Source organism: Triticum aestivum, chromosome 3A (assembly GCF_018294505.1).
Source record: "Triticum aestivum cultivar Chinese Spring chromosome 3A, IWGSC CS RefSeq v2.1, whole genome shotgun sequence".
NCBI classification, from domain to species: Eukaryota; Viridiplantae; Streptophyta; class Magnoliopsida; order Poales; family Poaceae; genus Triticum; species Triticum aestivum.
In genome coordinates this window covers 506,145,690-506,160,989 of record NC_057800.1, presented here as the reverse complement: position 1 = coordinate 506,160,989, position 15,300 = coordinate 506,145,690, and the positions used below count along the sequence as shown (strand labels likewise).

General features: G+C 42.8%; 1 protein-coding gene across 1 annotated transcript; it reads left to right on the top strand.

Annotated features, from left to right (window-relative positions):
* Nucleotides 1-11,931: 11,931 nt before the first annotated feature.
* Nucleotides 11,932-13,788, top strand: LOC123061887 (30S ribosomal protein S20, chloroplastic). Its single transcript, XM_044485170.1, has 3 exons — nucleotides 11,932-12,219; nucleotides 12,302-12,486; nucleotides 13,257-13,788. The coding sequence occupies exons 1-3, from the start codon at nucleotides 12,075-12,077 to the stop codon at nucleotides 13,491-13,493; spliced, it is 567 nt and encodes a 188-aa protein (XP_044341105.1). The 5' UTR covers nucleotides 11,932-12,074; the 3' UTR covers nucleotides 13,494-13,788.
* The last annotated feature ends 1,512 nt before the right edge of the window (nucleotides 13,789-15,300 follow it).

The window sequence follows — 15,300 nt, the reverse complement described above, 5'->3', positions numbered from 1 at the left end:
TTGGTGATCAACTTGCGGGTTCCGTGACCTTGGGAATCTATGCATAGGGGTTGGCACATGTTTTCGTCTTGACTCTCCGGTAGAATCTTTGGGGCAGTATTTGAGGTTCTATGTGTTGGTTGAATAGATGGATCTGAGATTGTGTGATGCATATCGTATAATCATACCCACGGATACTTGAGGTGACATTGGAGTATCTAGGTGACATTAGGGTTTTGGTTGATTTGTGTCTTAAGGTGTTATTCTAGTACGAACTCTAGGGCTGTTTGTGACACTTATAGGAATAGCCCAACGAATTGATTGGAAGGAATAACTTTGAGGTGGTTTCGTACCCTACCATAATCTCTTCGTTTGTTCTCCGCTATTAGTGACTTTGGAGTGACTCTTTCTTGCATATTGAGGGATAGTTTTATGATCCAATTATGTTATTATTGTTGAGGGAACTTGCACTAGTGAAAGTATGAACCGTAGGCCTTGTTTCAATGCATTGCAATACCGTTTGTGCTCACTTTTATCATTAGTTACCTTGCTGTTTTTATATTTTCAAATTACAAAAACCTTTATCTACTATCCATATTGCACTTGTATCACCATCTCTTCGCCGAACTAGTGCACCTATACAATTTACCATTGTATTGGGTGTGCTGGGGACACAAGAGACTCTTTGTTATTTGGTTGCAGGGTTGCTTGAGAGAGACCATCTTCATCCTATGGCTCCTACGGATTGATATACCTTAGGTCATCCACTTGAGGGAAATTTGCTACTGTCCTACAAACCTCTGCACTTGGAGGCCCAACAACGTCTACAAGAAGAAGGTTGTGTAGTAGACATCAAGCTCTTTTCTGGCGCCATTGCCGGGGAGGTTAGCGCTTGAAGGTATATCTTTAGATCTTGCAATCGAGTCTTTTAGTTTCTTGTTTTATCACTAGTTTAGTTTATAAAAGAAAACTATAAAAATATGGAATTAAGGGTACCTCATATGCTTCATCTTTTTAATATCTATCATGAAAATAAGGATTCCAAGAATTGTGCTCAAGCGCTAGAAAAAGATTGCATTAGAATGTTTGGCACTAAATATTTGAATGATGAGCATGATTGCAATGTTGTTACTATGAATTCCTTGAATATCCATGATGCTAATGATATGCAAAGCCACAAGTTTGGGGAAGCTATGTTCGATGAAGATGATATTTTTTTGTCCCCCAAGTTTTGATGAGCAAATTTATTATGATGAAAGCATGCCTCCTATTTATTATGATTATATTGATGAAAGTGGATTTGGAGAGGTCATGACTTTATTTTGTGATGAATCCACTATTCCGGAAGAGGTTCCAATTGATTATGAGTACAAAGTTGCTATCTATGATGATTATTGTGGTGACTTGTATGCTATTAAAAATAATGATAACCATGAAACTTGTCATCATGATTTTAATTTTCAATTGGATTATGCCTCACATGATAGTTATTTCGTTGAGTTTGCTCCCACTACTATTGATGAGAATAGATTTGTTTATGTGGAGAGTAATAAATTTTCTATGCTTGTAGATCATGAAAAGAATGATTTAGGTGCTGGTTATATTGCTGAATTCATTCATGATGCTACTGAAAATTATTATGAGGGAGGAACATATGCTTGTAGGAATTGCAATAATATCAAGTTTCCTCTCTATGTGCTTAAAATCTTGAAGTTATGCTTGTTTTGCTTTCCTATGCTAGTTGATTATTGTTCCCATAAATTGTTTGCTCACAAAATCCCTATGCATAGGAAGTGTGTTAGGCTAAATGTGCTAGTTATATTCTTCATGATGCTCTCTTTATGTTTCAATTCTTATCTTTTATGTGAGCATCATTGAAATCATCATGCCTAGATAGGGGCGTTAAACGATAGCGCTTGTTGGGAGGCAACCCAATCTTATTCTTGTTCTTTACTTTTTGCTCCTGTTTAGCAATAAATAATTTATCTAGCCTCTGTTATTATTGAGTTTTTATGTTTAATTAGTGTTTGTGCCAAGTAGAACCGTTGGGAAGACTTAGGGAAAGTCTTTTTAATCTTGCTGTAAAAAACAGAAACTTTAGCGCTCCCGAGAATTGCTGCCATTTTTATTTGGATAGTTCTATTTAGTTAATTCTTTTTTCAGATGATTAATAGATAAATTCCTCACGTCCAGAAATTTATTTTATAATATTTGGGGTTCCAGAAGTTTGCGTTAGTTACAGATTACTACAGACTGTTTTGTTTTTGACAGATTCTGTTTTTCGTGTGTTGTTTGCTTATTTTGATGAATCAATGGCTAGTAAAAGAGTTTATAAACCATAGAGAAGTTGGAATACAGTAGGTTTAACACCAATATAAACAAATAATGAGTTCATTACAGTAACTTGAAGTGGTGTTTTGTTTTCTTTCGCTAACGGAGCTTACGAGTTTTCTGTTAAGTTTTGTGTTGTGAAGTTTTCAAGTTTTGGGTAAAGATTCGATGGACTATGGAATAAGGAGTGGCAAGAGCCTAAGCTTGAGCATGACCAAGGCACCCCAAGGTAATATTCAAGGACAACCAAGAGCCTAAGCTTGGGGGTGCCCCGGAAGGCATCCCCTCTTTCGTCTTCGTTCATCGGTAACTTTACTTGAAGCTATATTTTTATTTACCACATGATATGTGTTTTGCTTGGAGCGTCATTTTAGTTTATTTAGATCTGCTTGCTGTTTGAATAAAATACCAAGATCTGAAATTATTTAATGTTAGAGAGTCTTCATATAGTTGCATAATTATTCGACTACTCATTGATCTTCACTTATATCTTTCGGAGTAATTTGTTGTTGCTCTAGTGCTTCACTTATATCTTTTTAGAGCATGGCGGTGGTTTTATTTTGAAGAAATAGATGAACTCTCATGCTTCACTTATATCATTTTGAGAGTCTTTATAACAGCATGGTAGTTTGCTTTGGTTATGAATTCAGTCCTAATATGATGGGCATCCAAGAGGGATATAATAAAAACTTTCATATATAGTGCATTGAATACTAAGAGAAGTTTGATACTTGATGATTGTTTTGAGATATGGAGATGGTGATATTAGAGTCGTGCTAGTTGAGTAGTTGTGAATTTGAGAAATGCTTGTGTTGAAGTTTGTGATTCCCATAGCATGCACGTATGGTGAACCGTTATGTTAAGAAGTCGGAGCATGATGTATTTATTGATTGTCTTCCTTATGAGTGGCGGTCGGGGACGAGCGATGGTCTTTTCCTACCAATCTATCCCCCTAGGAGCATGCGCATAGTACTTTGTTTCAATAACTAATAGATTTTTGCAATAAGTATGTGAGTTTTTTATGACTAATGTTGAGTCCATGGATTATACGCACTCTCACCCTTCCACCATTGCTAGCCTCTCTAGTACCACGCAACTTTCGCCGGTACCATAAACCCACCATATACCTTCCTCAAAACAGCCACCATACCTACCTATCATGGCATTTCCATAGCCATTCCGAGATATATTGCCATGCAACTTTCCACTGTTCCATTTATTATGACACGCATCATCATTGTCATATTGCTTTGCACGATCATGTAGTTGACATCGTATTTGTGGCAAAGCCACTGTTCATAATTTTTCATACATGTCACTCTTGATTCATCGCAATCCCGGTACACCGCCGGAGGCATTCATATAGAGTCATATCTTGTTCTAGTATCGAGTTATAATCTTTGAGTTGTAAATAAATAGAAGTGTGATGATCATCATTAATAGAGTATTGTCCCAAAAAAAGAGAAAGGCCAAATAAAAAAAAGGGGCCAAATAAAAAACATACAAAAGGGACAATGCTACTATCCTTTTTTTCCACACTTGTGCTTCAAAGTAGCACCATGATCTTCATGATAGAGAGTCTCTTATGATGTCACTTTCAAATACTAGTGGGAATTTTTCATTATAGAACTTGGCTTGTATATTCCAACAATGGGCTTCCTCAAATGCCCTAGGTCTTCGTGAGCAAGCAAGTTGGATGCACACCCACTTAGTTTTTTTTGTTGAGCTTTCATACATTTATAGCTCTAGTGCATCCGTTGCATGGCAATCCCTACTCACTCACATTGATATCTATTGATGGGCATCTCCATAGCCCGTTGATACGCCTAGTTGATGTGAGACTATCTTCTCCGTTTTTGTCTTCTCCACAACCACCCTTCTATTCCACATATAGTGTTATATCCATGGCTCACGCTCATGTATTGCGTGAAGATTGAAAAAGTTTGACAACATCAAAAGTATGAAACAATTTCTTGGCTTGTCATCGGGGTTGTGCATGATTTAAATACTTTGTGTGGTGAAGATGGAGCATAGCCAGACTATATGATTTTGTAGGGATAGCTTTCTTTGTCCATGTTATTTTGAGAAGACATAATTGCTTTGTTAGTATGCTTGAAGTATTATTATTTTTATGTCAATATTAAACTTTTGTCTTGAATCTTATGGATCATAATATTCTTGCCACAATAAAGAATTACATAGAGAAATATGTTAGGTAGCATTCCACATCAAAAATTCTGTTTTTATCATTTACCTACTCGAGGACGAGCAGGAATTAAGCTTGGGGATGCTGATACGTCTCCAACGTATCTACAATTTTTTTATTGTTCCATGCTATTATATTATCTGTTTTGGATGTTTATGGGCCTTATTAAACACTTTTATATTATTTTTCGAACTAACCTATTAACCCAGAGCCTAGTGCCAGTTTCTGTTTTTTCCTTGTTTTAGAGTATCGCAGAAAAGGAAAATCAAATGGAGTCCAATTGACCTGAAACTTCACAGAACTTATTTTTGGACCAGAAGAAGCCCACGGAGTATCGGAGATGGACCAGGAGAGTCCCGGTCTTCCCATGAGGGTGGGGGCGCGCTCACCCCCCTGGGCGCGCCCCCTGCCTTGTGGACAGCCCGGAGGTCCACCAACGTACTTCTTCCTCCCATATATACCCATATACCCTAAAAACTTCGGGGAGCATAATATATCGGGAGTTCCACCGCCAGAAGCCTCCGTAGCCACCGAAAACCAATCTAGACCCGTTCTGGCACCCTGCCGGAGGGGGGAATCCCTCTCCGGTGGCCATCTTCATCATCCCGGTGCTCTCCATGACGAGGAGGGAGTAGTTCTCCCTCGGGGCTGAGGGTATGTACCGGTAGCTATGTGTTTGATCTCTTTCTCTCGTGTTCTTGAGGTGGTACGATCTTGATGTATCGCGAGCTTTGCTATTATAGTTGGATCTTATGATATTTCTCCCCCTCTACTCTCTTGTAATGGATTGAGTTTTCCCTTTGAAGTTATCTTATCGGATTGAGTCTTTAAGGATTTGAGAACACTTGATGTATGTCTTGCGTGGGATATCTATGGTGACAATGGGGTATTCTATGATCCACTTGATGTATGTTTTGGTGATCAACTTGCGGGTTCCGTGACCTTGGGAATCTATGCATAGGGTTTGGCACACTTTTTCGTCTTGACTCTCCGGTAGAATCTTTGGGGCACTATTTGAGGTTTTATGTGTTGGTTGAATAGATGGATCTGAGATTGTGTGATGCATATCGTATAATCATACCCACGGATACTTGAGGTGACATTGGAGTATCTAGGTGACATTAGGGTTTTGGTTGATTTGTTTCTTAAGGTGTTATTCTAGTACGAACTCTAGGGCTGTTTGTGACACTTATAGGAATAGCCCAACGGATTGATTAGAAAGAATAACTTTGAGGTGGTTTCGTATCCTAGCATAATCTCTTTGTTTGTTCTCCGCTATTAGTGACTTTGGAGTGACTCTTTCTTGCATGTTGAGGGATAGTTTTATGATCCAATTATGTTATTATTGTTCAGGGAACTTGCACTAGTGAAAGTATGAACCCTAGGCCTTGTTTTAACGCATTGCAATACCGTTTGTGCTCACTTTTATCAATAGTTACCTTGTTGTTTTTATATTTTCAGATTACAAAAACCTTTATCTACTATCCATATTGCACTTGTATCACCGTCTCTTTGCCAAACTAGTGCACATATACAATTTACCATTGTATTGGGTGTGTTGGGGACACAAGAGACTCTTTGTTATTTGGTTGCAGGGTTGCTTGAGAGAGACCATCTTCATCCTACGCCTCCTACAGATTGATAAACCTTAGGTCATCCACTTGAGGGAAATTTGCTACTGTCCTACAAACCTCTGCACTTGGAGGCCCAACAACGTCTACAAGAAGAAGGTTGTGTAGTAGACATCACCCACCGCTTTGCTATTTTTCTCGAGAGAAGCCACTAGTGAAACCTACGGCCCCCGGGTCTCTTTCTCATATTATTTACCTTCACGATCTATTTTTATTTGCTTTTATTTTCAGATCTATTAAACCAAAAAAAAACAAAAATACCTTGCTGCAATTTATTTTATTTGGCGTTCAATCTATCAATATTTACAACTTTCTCCCGTCCATGTGGCATTTCTGGCGCCGTTACCCGAAAGGGATTGACAACCCCTTTAACACGTCAGGTTGCGAGTGGTTGTTATTTGTGTGCATGGGCTGTTTACATTGTGTTGCTTGGTTCTCCTACTGATTCGATAACCTTGGTTTCATATATGAGGGAAATACCTACCGCCGATGTGCTGCAACATCCCTTCCTCTTTGGGGAAAAAACCAACGTAGCTTCAAGCGACATCAAGGCGGTCCTAGGGGCACCCGAGGTGGGCACAACCCACCAGGGCGCGCCTGGGCCTCCTGGTGCGCCCTGGTGGGTTGTCCCTCCTCGGGACTCCCCCGAGGTGCAACCAGGGCCCAACTTGTTCCTTCTGGTCCATTGAAAATCTCCGTAAAGTTTTGTGGCATTTGGACTCCGTTTGATATTAATTTTCCGCGATGTAAAAAACACGGAAAAAACAGGAACTGGCACTTGACACTATGTCAATATGTTAGTACCCAAATAATGATATAAAATGACTATAAAATGATTATAAAACATCCAAGATTGATAATATAACAGCATGAAACAATCAAAAATTATAGATACGTTGGAGACGTATCAATTTTATTTTTTTCCTTTCTCCTTTTTCTATTTCTTTCATTTTCATTTACTTTTCTATTTGTTTTTCATTTCATTTTCTTTTCATTAGCAGTAGCGCTTTTCACGGTAAATGCACTGCTACAATAATCTTAGCGGTAGCATGGTTTTTCTAAGATCGCTACTACTATTTGTAGCCTATCGGCTTAGTAGTGGAGATTTTAGTAGTAGCGTTTTTCCATGGAGACACGCTACTACTACATTTGTATTTGCAGCACGGTTAACGTGCACGCGCTACTACTAAATAGCATTAGCGCCCTTTTTTAACAAGCGCTACTGCTAAAGTTATGTGTATAAGGTTTTCCCTAGTAGTGTAATGGCAGCGGCCATCACGTCAATGATGGCTAACTTACTATGGGCTAGCAACCTCACCTTAGCGGCTAGACGCTTTACTTCGGTGCTTTCTTCTTGGGAAGGGATTTTTGGTCGCTAGTTAAACCGCTTCTCTAAAGGCGTGTCTGAGTATTTGGGCAGACCCCTCCGAGCTAGCTCGAATAGGGGGACGTCTTCGATATAAAACCATTCTGAGGTCCACTCTTCGGAATCCTTCTTTGGGGTCCCGATAGGGTACCCCATCTCGGCTATGCACCATACTTCGGCTCTGCCAACCTCAAATATTGTCCCTCCCTGGGTGCGGGGAACAAGGCAAAAATATTTTCTCCATAATTCGAAATGGGCCTCGCATCCCAGAAACATCTCGCAAAGGGCGACGTAACTCGAGATATGCAGAATGGATCCAGGGGTGAGATGATGGAGCTGGATCCTGTAAAAATCTAGCAAACCCCTCAGGAAGGGGTGAGTGGGAAAACCCAAGCCTCATAAGAGGAAGGGCACGAAGCATACCCTCTCTTCCTTGTGTGGAGCAGGGAAGTTCTCTGTGAAAGCTTTGCCATTTGCGGAAGTTAATCTGGGGCGAGTGGATGCAAGATCTAAAGCAGGAAGATACCCTTGCGTCTCTAGGTTGCTTAATTGGAGACGGGATACTGAATAGCTTGCACAGTCGCCCGAGAGAGGGCCATGGGGGCATGAGGAGGAGCCTGGTGCACTCGCCATTTTCCCAGAGTTCTCTGATTTTTTTGGCATCTCAATGGTTTGGGGATGGAATGTGTTGCCCATCCCGCTCCTGGCCTATTTAATATGCGCTTCTTACTTGTCCCATGAGGAGCTTTTCTGTAAAAGACTACTGCACTATCTGCCTCCTTCTGGTGCATGAAAGTCGAGGGGTATCATTAACCCTAAGCAAAAGGGTTGGTGCTATGGGCCCGACCGTACTTCGCCAAGATCGTCAGCAGCTAAACTATTGTAAAGCCGAACATAAAAGGGGAGAAGAACTCGCCCCGCAAGCCGGAGAGTTTGGGCGTGCGAGGCTACCAGGATCATGGGCCCTAGCGTTGGAGGCTAGTTTGGGGGCTACTGAGGGTGTCCGGGATTATGGGGTCCTTGGGCTGTCGGTCTAGCACTTGTGGGTTGGATAGCTGGGTTGCTCTATAACTGTTATTGGAAACCGAACTATAAGGTGACTCCGTGTGCAGGAAGGAAACCTCTGAAGCCTTGGTGTGCCCTCCAAGTCATGATGGAAGAATCGACATGTTTATTCCTTGATGCTAACCGACTGTGTGTAACCCTAGGTACCCCTGGTGTCTATATAAACCAGAGGGTTTAATCCGTAGAGGCTAGAAGAACCTTCATCCTGCTCAACTAGGGTTCAGTTCATCCTATCTCGTGGTAGATCAACTATGTAATCCTCATACACACATCAATACAATCAAGCAAGATGTAGGGTTTTACCTATTCGAGAGGGCCCGAACCTGGGTAAATGATGTCCCTATGCTTCCTGTTCCCCATTGATCCTAGATCCACAACTTGGGACCCCCACCTGAGATCCACCAATTTTGACACCGACAGGCATCTCCAATGCAAACCCTCATATCGCCAGCAAACATCGGAACCGCATTGTCTGGACGTAGTTTGCCATCCAACGTCATCCCGCATTGGTCCGCAGACTAGTTTGAGTGTTCATTTTCTCGCAAAACTGAAGCAAATTAGGGGGCTTTGCGAGAGTGTGGACCATCATGATGTAAGACTCCGACGCCCACGGCCCACCCAAAACCACATCAGGACCCCGCGTGTCTACCCATGTCCCCTTCTCTGCATCTGGTTCCTCCCTCTCCGTAGCTGCTGTTGTACCACCCCAGCCGCCCGCCAAGCCCTTGCTAGACCTCCGTGACCTCCACCGCTCAGCTCGGTCGACGTTGTTAGTCCACACCTCTTGTCCGTCCACCGAGCAGGTACCATCTGCTAGTGCGGGGATCACCACGCCCGGCAAGTGTTTGGTGAAATGCTCGTGCAATTTTTTTGTCCCTTCTTTGAAGTAATGGATTCAGACATGGAATACATGTACGAGCACGCGTTGAGTCGTCTGACGAGGAGGATTATGCGGATGAAACATCGATGATACAAGCGGTCCTTACAGAAGCGAGGTGTGCGGAAGAGCATGTTCTCAATTTCAAGGGATCGGTCAAGGGTCATCACATGACCACTGGATTTGGCAGCGGTCTCCATGTTTGCTAGGTTGACTGAAGGACAAGCTCCTCCTAGCAACTACACTGTCAATGTGCATCAGTAGAACATTGACTACTATCTGGTTGATGGTATCTATCCTCCATGGACTATATTCGCCAAGTCCATCTCTGAGATAGTTGGTCAAAAAAGAGCTCACTTTAACCAAAGATAATAAGGAGCTAGAAAGAATGTGGAGAGGGCATTTGGAGTGCTCCATGTCCGTTTTGCAGTTGTTCGTGGACCTGCTAAACAATGGGACCCGATGATCTTCAGGGGAGATGATGACATGTTATATGATCATGCATGACATGATTGTGGAGGATTGATGTCTACTACGCAACTTTATTCTTGTAGACACATGTTGGGCCTCCAAGCACAGATTTTGTAGGACAATAACAATTTTCCCTCAAGTGGATGGCCTAAGGTTTATCAATCCGTGAGAGGTGTAGGATGAAGATGGTCTATCTCAAACGACCATGCAACCAAATACAAGAAATCTCTTGTGTCCCCAACACACCCAATACAATGGCAAATTGTATAGGTGCACTAGTTCGGCGAAGAGATGGTGATAAAAGTGTAATATTGATGGTAGAAATATATTTTTATAATCTGAATAAAAAAACAGCAAGGTAGCAAATAGTAAACAGGCACGAAAACGGTATTGCAATGCTTAAAAACAAGGCCTAGGGTTCGTACTTTCACTAGTGCAATCTCCCAACAGTGCTAACATAGTTGGATCATATGATTATCCCTCAAAGTGCAATAAAGAATCACTCCCAAGTTCCTATTAGCGGATAACAAAAGATAGGAATTGTTTGTAGGGTACGAAACCCCCTCAAAGCTATTCTTTCCGTTCGATCTATTCAAGAGTTCGTACTAGAATAACACAGCATATTCATATTCATAATACTCAACCCACACAAGGAACTATAAAGAGACCCCAAAGTTTCCATCGGAGAAAAGATAATAAAAACGTGGATCAACCCCTATGCATAGATTACCCCAATATCACCATGGGAATCCGCGAGTTGAATGCCATAACATATATCAAGTGAATCAATAAGATACCCCAATTGTCACCTCAAGTATTCACACCGCAAGACATACATCATGTGTTCTCAAATCTGAACATTCAATCTGACATGACAAAACTTCAAAGGGTAAAGATTCAATTCATCACAACAAGGGTATAGAGGGGAGAAACATCATATGATCCGACTATATTAACAAAGCCCATGATATAGATCACGAGAGAGAGAGAGAGAGAGAGAGAGAGAGATTAATCACATAGCTACTGGTACAAACCCTCAGCCCCGAGGAAGGACTACTCCCTCCTCATCGTGGTGGTCGCCGGGATGATGAAGATGGCCACCGGAGATGATTCCCCCCTCCGGCAGGGTGCTGGAACGGGTCTAGATTGGTTTTCAGTGGCTACGGAGCCCTGCGGCGGCGGAACTTCTGATCTAGGTTAATCCCGAAGGGTTCCGGAATATTTGGAAATTTAAAGTGCAAAGAGGGGGGGCGGGAGGCCACCGAGGTGGGCACAACCCACCTAGGCGCGCCAGGGGGCCCTAGCGCGCCCTGGTGGGTTGTGCCTCCCTTGGGGCACCCCCAGGTGCAGCTCTGGCCCGTTTGATATTGATTTTTTGCAATGTAAAAAACAAGCAAAAAACAGCAACTGGCACTGCGCACTAGGTCAATAGGTTAGTCCCAAAAAATGATATAAAGTTGCTATAAAATGATTGTAAGCATCCAAGAATGATAATATATTGGCATGAATACTTCATAAATTATAGATACGTTGGAGACGTATCAAGGATGAGGGCGCAGATATTGCCGGAGGTCTGAAATTTGAGAACATGGGTGATCCTATCCAACTTTCACATGAGAATCCGGTTATGTTTGATGAGTTTGTTCAGATGCATCAACAAATTCGGCATCGAGCAATTTATAAGCAGTTCAAGAAAGATTTGATTGAGCATCTATAGGCGGCTAAAGGGGACAACTAGAACATATAAAAGTTGAATTCAATTTAATTTGAAAACTTAATTGGATTAAATATCTAAATATTTCCACTCATGAAGATTTGAGATGCTATTGTTTGAGTTTGTGGGCTCTTAAAAACAAAGGTCAATATTTAGAGGACATGGTTAGATGACCTACTTCTGTATCACTGTCTGTGGACCGGATTCACGGATGAGTACAATGTCCGGTTTGGGGTGGGCTTGAAGACACCCGTGTGGAAGACATTATTAACTTCAGTCCCAGTCCCGTCTTAGTGCAAAGTAGGCGTAAATCGGTTTCCCGCCTTCAGCCCCACAGCCGGAGCAACCTACTACTTCCCCGGATAGGATAACATCATCGGCACTGACACAGGACGGGGCTGCAGCTCGGACTCCTCCCATCCTGGTCTCCAGCCATGGCCACCGCCACCTCCCCGCTCCTCTCCCTCTCTTCCCTCTCGGCCTCCCTCCCCTCCCCTTCCCGGGCACCCGCCTCCCTCTCCCTCCGCGCCGTCGCCCCACAGGCCCGCCTGTCGACCTCCTACGCCGCCTTCCCCATCGGTACCGCACTTCCCTTCTCCCGCTCGAGTTTCCTCAAGAAAATTATGTTTATTCATCAGTGTCCGAGAATGCCTTTCGTCAGGTGGGTTTGGAGCCTCGCCGTCGACGGGAAGGTTGAGGAGGAGGGGGCTCCAGGTGGTGTGCGCCGCCGAGCCGCCCAAGACTGGAAGACAGCCAGACTCGGTGAAGAAGAGGGAGCGTCAGAATGACAGACACCGCATCCGCAACCATGCCCGCAAGGCCGAGATGCGCACCCGGATGAAGAAGGTATACAATGCCTAACGGCGGGCCTATCCCTTTCTCCATCCTTCAAGTTTTGCCACTAAAATACTTAATTTGCACTGCTTGGTGAAAATGGGGAATCGGTGCTTTGAGAATTGAGATAAGCACGTGTTGCTGTGTATGGGGGAATTTTCATGGGAGGGGAGTAGACTCTATACTGCAAATTAACCGATTTTAAGAATTTGTAAAATGTGTGTTGGTTTCTCCACTTGAAATACATTTTTGAGTTGCATTCTGTCATTCTGACATGCCTTATTGTCAATGTAGATGGATTTGATGTAGTATTAACCTACAAACGGATTAAATTTGATTGTACAAGGCGAGTGATTAATTGGATATTGCAAGTGGATTTATTATCGGAATATTGCCCACAAAACATCCGAAGAAGGGGACAGAAGTAACAAACCATCAAATTTAGTTTCCGTGACGTACTTCATCTGAATAATAGGTGTTATGTGTTATTTTAGTAAATCAAATGTCATATAAGCTCCGTCCTGAATTAGTTGACACTCAAACGGATGTATCTAGCACTGAAATACGCCTAGATACATCCATTTAAGCTCCGTCCTGAATTAGTAAATCAAATGTCATATAAGCTCCGTCCTGAACTAATTCCAGACGGAGGGAGTACTGGTTATTGGTATGAAGATGGTTTCATCTGTACAAAACATTCAGTTTTTTTAATTTAGCAATCAATCCCAGAAGTTTTCTTTTATATTGAGACCAAATGCCCTAAGCGTTTACTCTTTTATTAGGTTTTCAGAGCCCTTGAAAAGCTTAGGAAGAAAGCCGATGCCCAACCTGAAGAAATCATTGAAATAGAGAAAATGATCTCCGAGGCATACAAAGCCATCGACAAGACAGTGAAGGTTGGCGCCATGCACAGGAATACTGGAGATCATCGCAAGTCCAGGCTTGCAAGGAGGAAGAAGGCCATTGAGATAATCCGTGGTTGGTATGTTCCGAATGCTGAACCTGCTGCAGCTGCCTAGTTTCTGGGGGAGTCATCATCGTAAATTGCAGCAGTTTTTCTTTCATCACATCTTGCCAATTTTGGGCAGCATATGTTATTGAACGAGCTCAATAGACTGCCAGGTCTTCCCCATGGCAAGTGTTCTGGTACTGGCTACTGTGTTTATGTGCTTGCTATGCTCTGGCACAGAATTGGGCCATTGCTTGTCTTACATTCCCTCTGTTGTAAAACTTCAAACTGAATATACCTCTTGTATGGTGTATGCAGATATCTTCGGCTAGAGATAGTATGTTCAGTATATATACTTTCTCTCATTACCTTCTTCCATTGTGAAATGGATATGCATCTCTCACATCTGTTTTCTTTTGTACTCCAATCAGAAAATACGACCCTCGAAAAGACATACAGTATAATCCTTCCTGAGCGATGTATTGCTCTAGGCCTGTTACTACGAAGCTTTCTTATGAGATGGTTTTAAGATTCCCTTGGTTTGGTACCATTTTCATATCTTTACAGACATGACCCTAGTGAACTTGTATTAGACACAGTATATTTTAGATTGTTCCTACCTGACCCTCCTCTGTTTTAAACATTCGCACAAGATTGATTATCAAGAGATGACATAGACTGTTGGTTCTGTAAAACCCACCTCCTAGGAGGATTGTAACCGTACTCCTATCTTTTCAATGCAATGAACCGCAAAGGTCCTTTGTTTTTTCTTGAAAAAAGAGATGACATTTCTCTTAACTGGGGCCACCTAAGACTGGTTCAATACTGTTTATGTCAACGCGACCTCGTTTGAAAAGTATTAGTAGCAGTAATAGTCGTGGTAGTAGTAGATGATACTAGTAAGAGTAACAGTAATAATACAAACACATCATATCAAACATGATATTTGCATTATTACTGTGCTAGGTAGCATGATATCTTTGACCCACTCTATTCAGTGATTTAAACGCTCTTGGCTTGGTCGTGCTAACTGCTAACATATCTCGAGGTTCACAGGTTTGCATTTGTCCTCCTAGCGTCTCGAACACTGACCTGGCGATGATTTATCATTAGTCAACATGCGTTCAGGTGCCTAAGAGCTTCTACCTCGCCCAAGCCGATGTGGTGGAGGTGGAGCACCTCGCGGCGGAGGCACAGTTGGAGGCAGAGCAAGCGGGTGCTGCCTTCGCTACGCTTGTCACCGATTCAGGCCTCGTGGCCGAAAACCAGGCCATCCTTGACTCGCTCCAGTCCGAGCGGGAGGTGGCTTATCCACCTCCGCGACATGAGATGGGAGCGGATCTTAGCGGACAACAATGGGGAGGAGGAGATGCCGAAGATTCGCCCCACCGTCAATGACCACGAGGCCCGCAGCTCCGGCAAGGCGGGCATCGACATCTCCTTGAACTAGGAGTAGGAAGTTTGGTTCTCTATCGAGTATAGTTCTCTTTTCGATCTTTGTACGAAGGCCGAATCCACGTTGCATGGAATTGATGGTTCAAAACTGCGGACACAGACAAATGAGGGCCGGCCGGCTCATGTCTGCAGACATATAGGGGCGCAGATTTGTTCATCAAGACCGATGCTCTAAAAGAACTTCGCCGTCGGATTCTTGGAAACTTCTGCGCCGCTGGATTGACATCCCACAACTTTGGTTTATCTTCTCAAGCTTAAAACCTAATCCCCAAACCCGTCAAGGTTCTTCCTCCACTGGCGGCGACGTCATGGCGTCCTCGGCTGACGTCATCCTCGGCTCGAGCTCGCCGCTGTCTAATCTCAAGGGGGAGGGGGCCCATTCAAAACCCAATGATCCAGATGTTTATGGTGACTATATGTTC

What these genes read in the sequence shown, in the direction of transcription:
- LOC123061887 (XM_044485170.1), top strand. Translation starts at nt 12,075, where the DNA reads ATGGCCACCGCCACCTCCCCGCTCCTCTCCCTCTCTTCCCTCTCGGCC. An exon ending in CTACGCCGCCTTCCCCATCG is followed by an intron (nt 12,220 to 12,301) that starts GTACCGCACTTC and finishes GCCTTTCGTCAG; the next exon opens with GTGGGTTTGGAGCCTCGCCG. An exon ending in TGCGCACCCGGATGAAGAAG is followed by an intron (nt 12,487 to 13,256) that starts GTATACAATGCC and finishes CTCTTTTATTAG; the next exon opens with GTTTTCAGAGCCCTTGAAAA.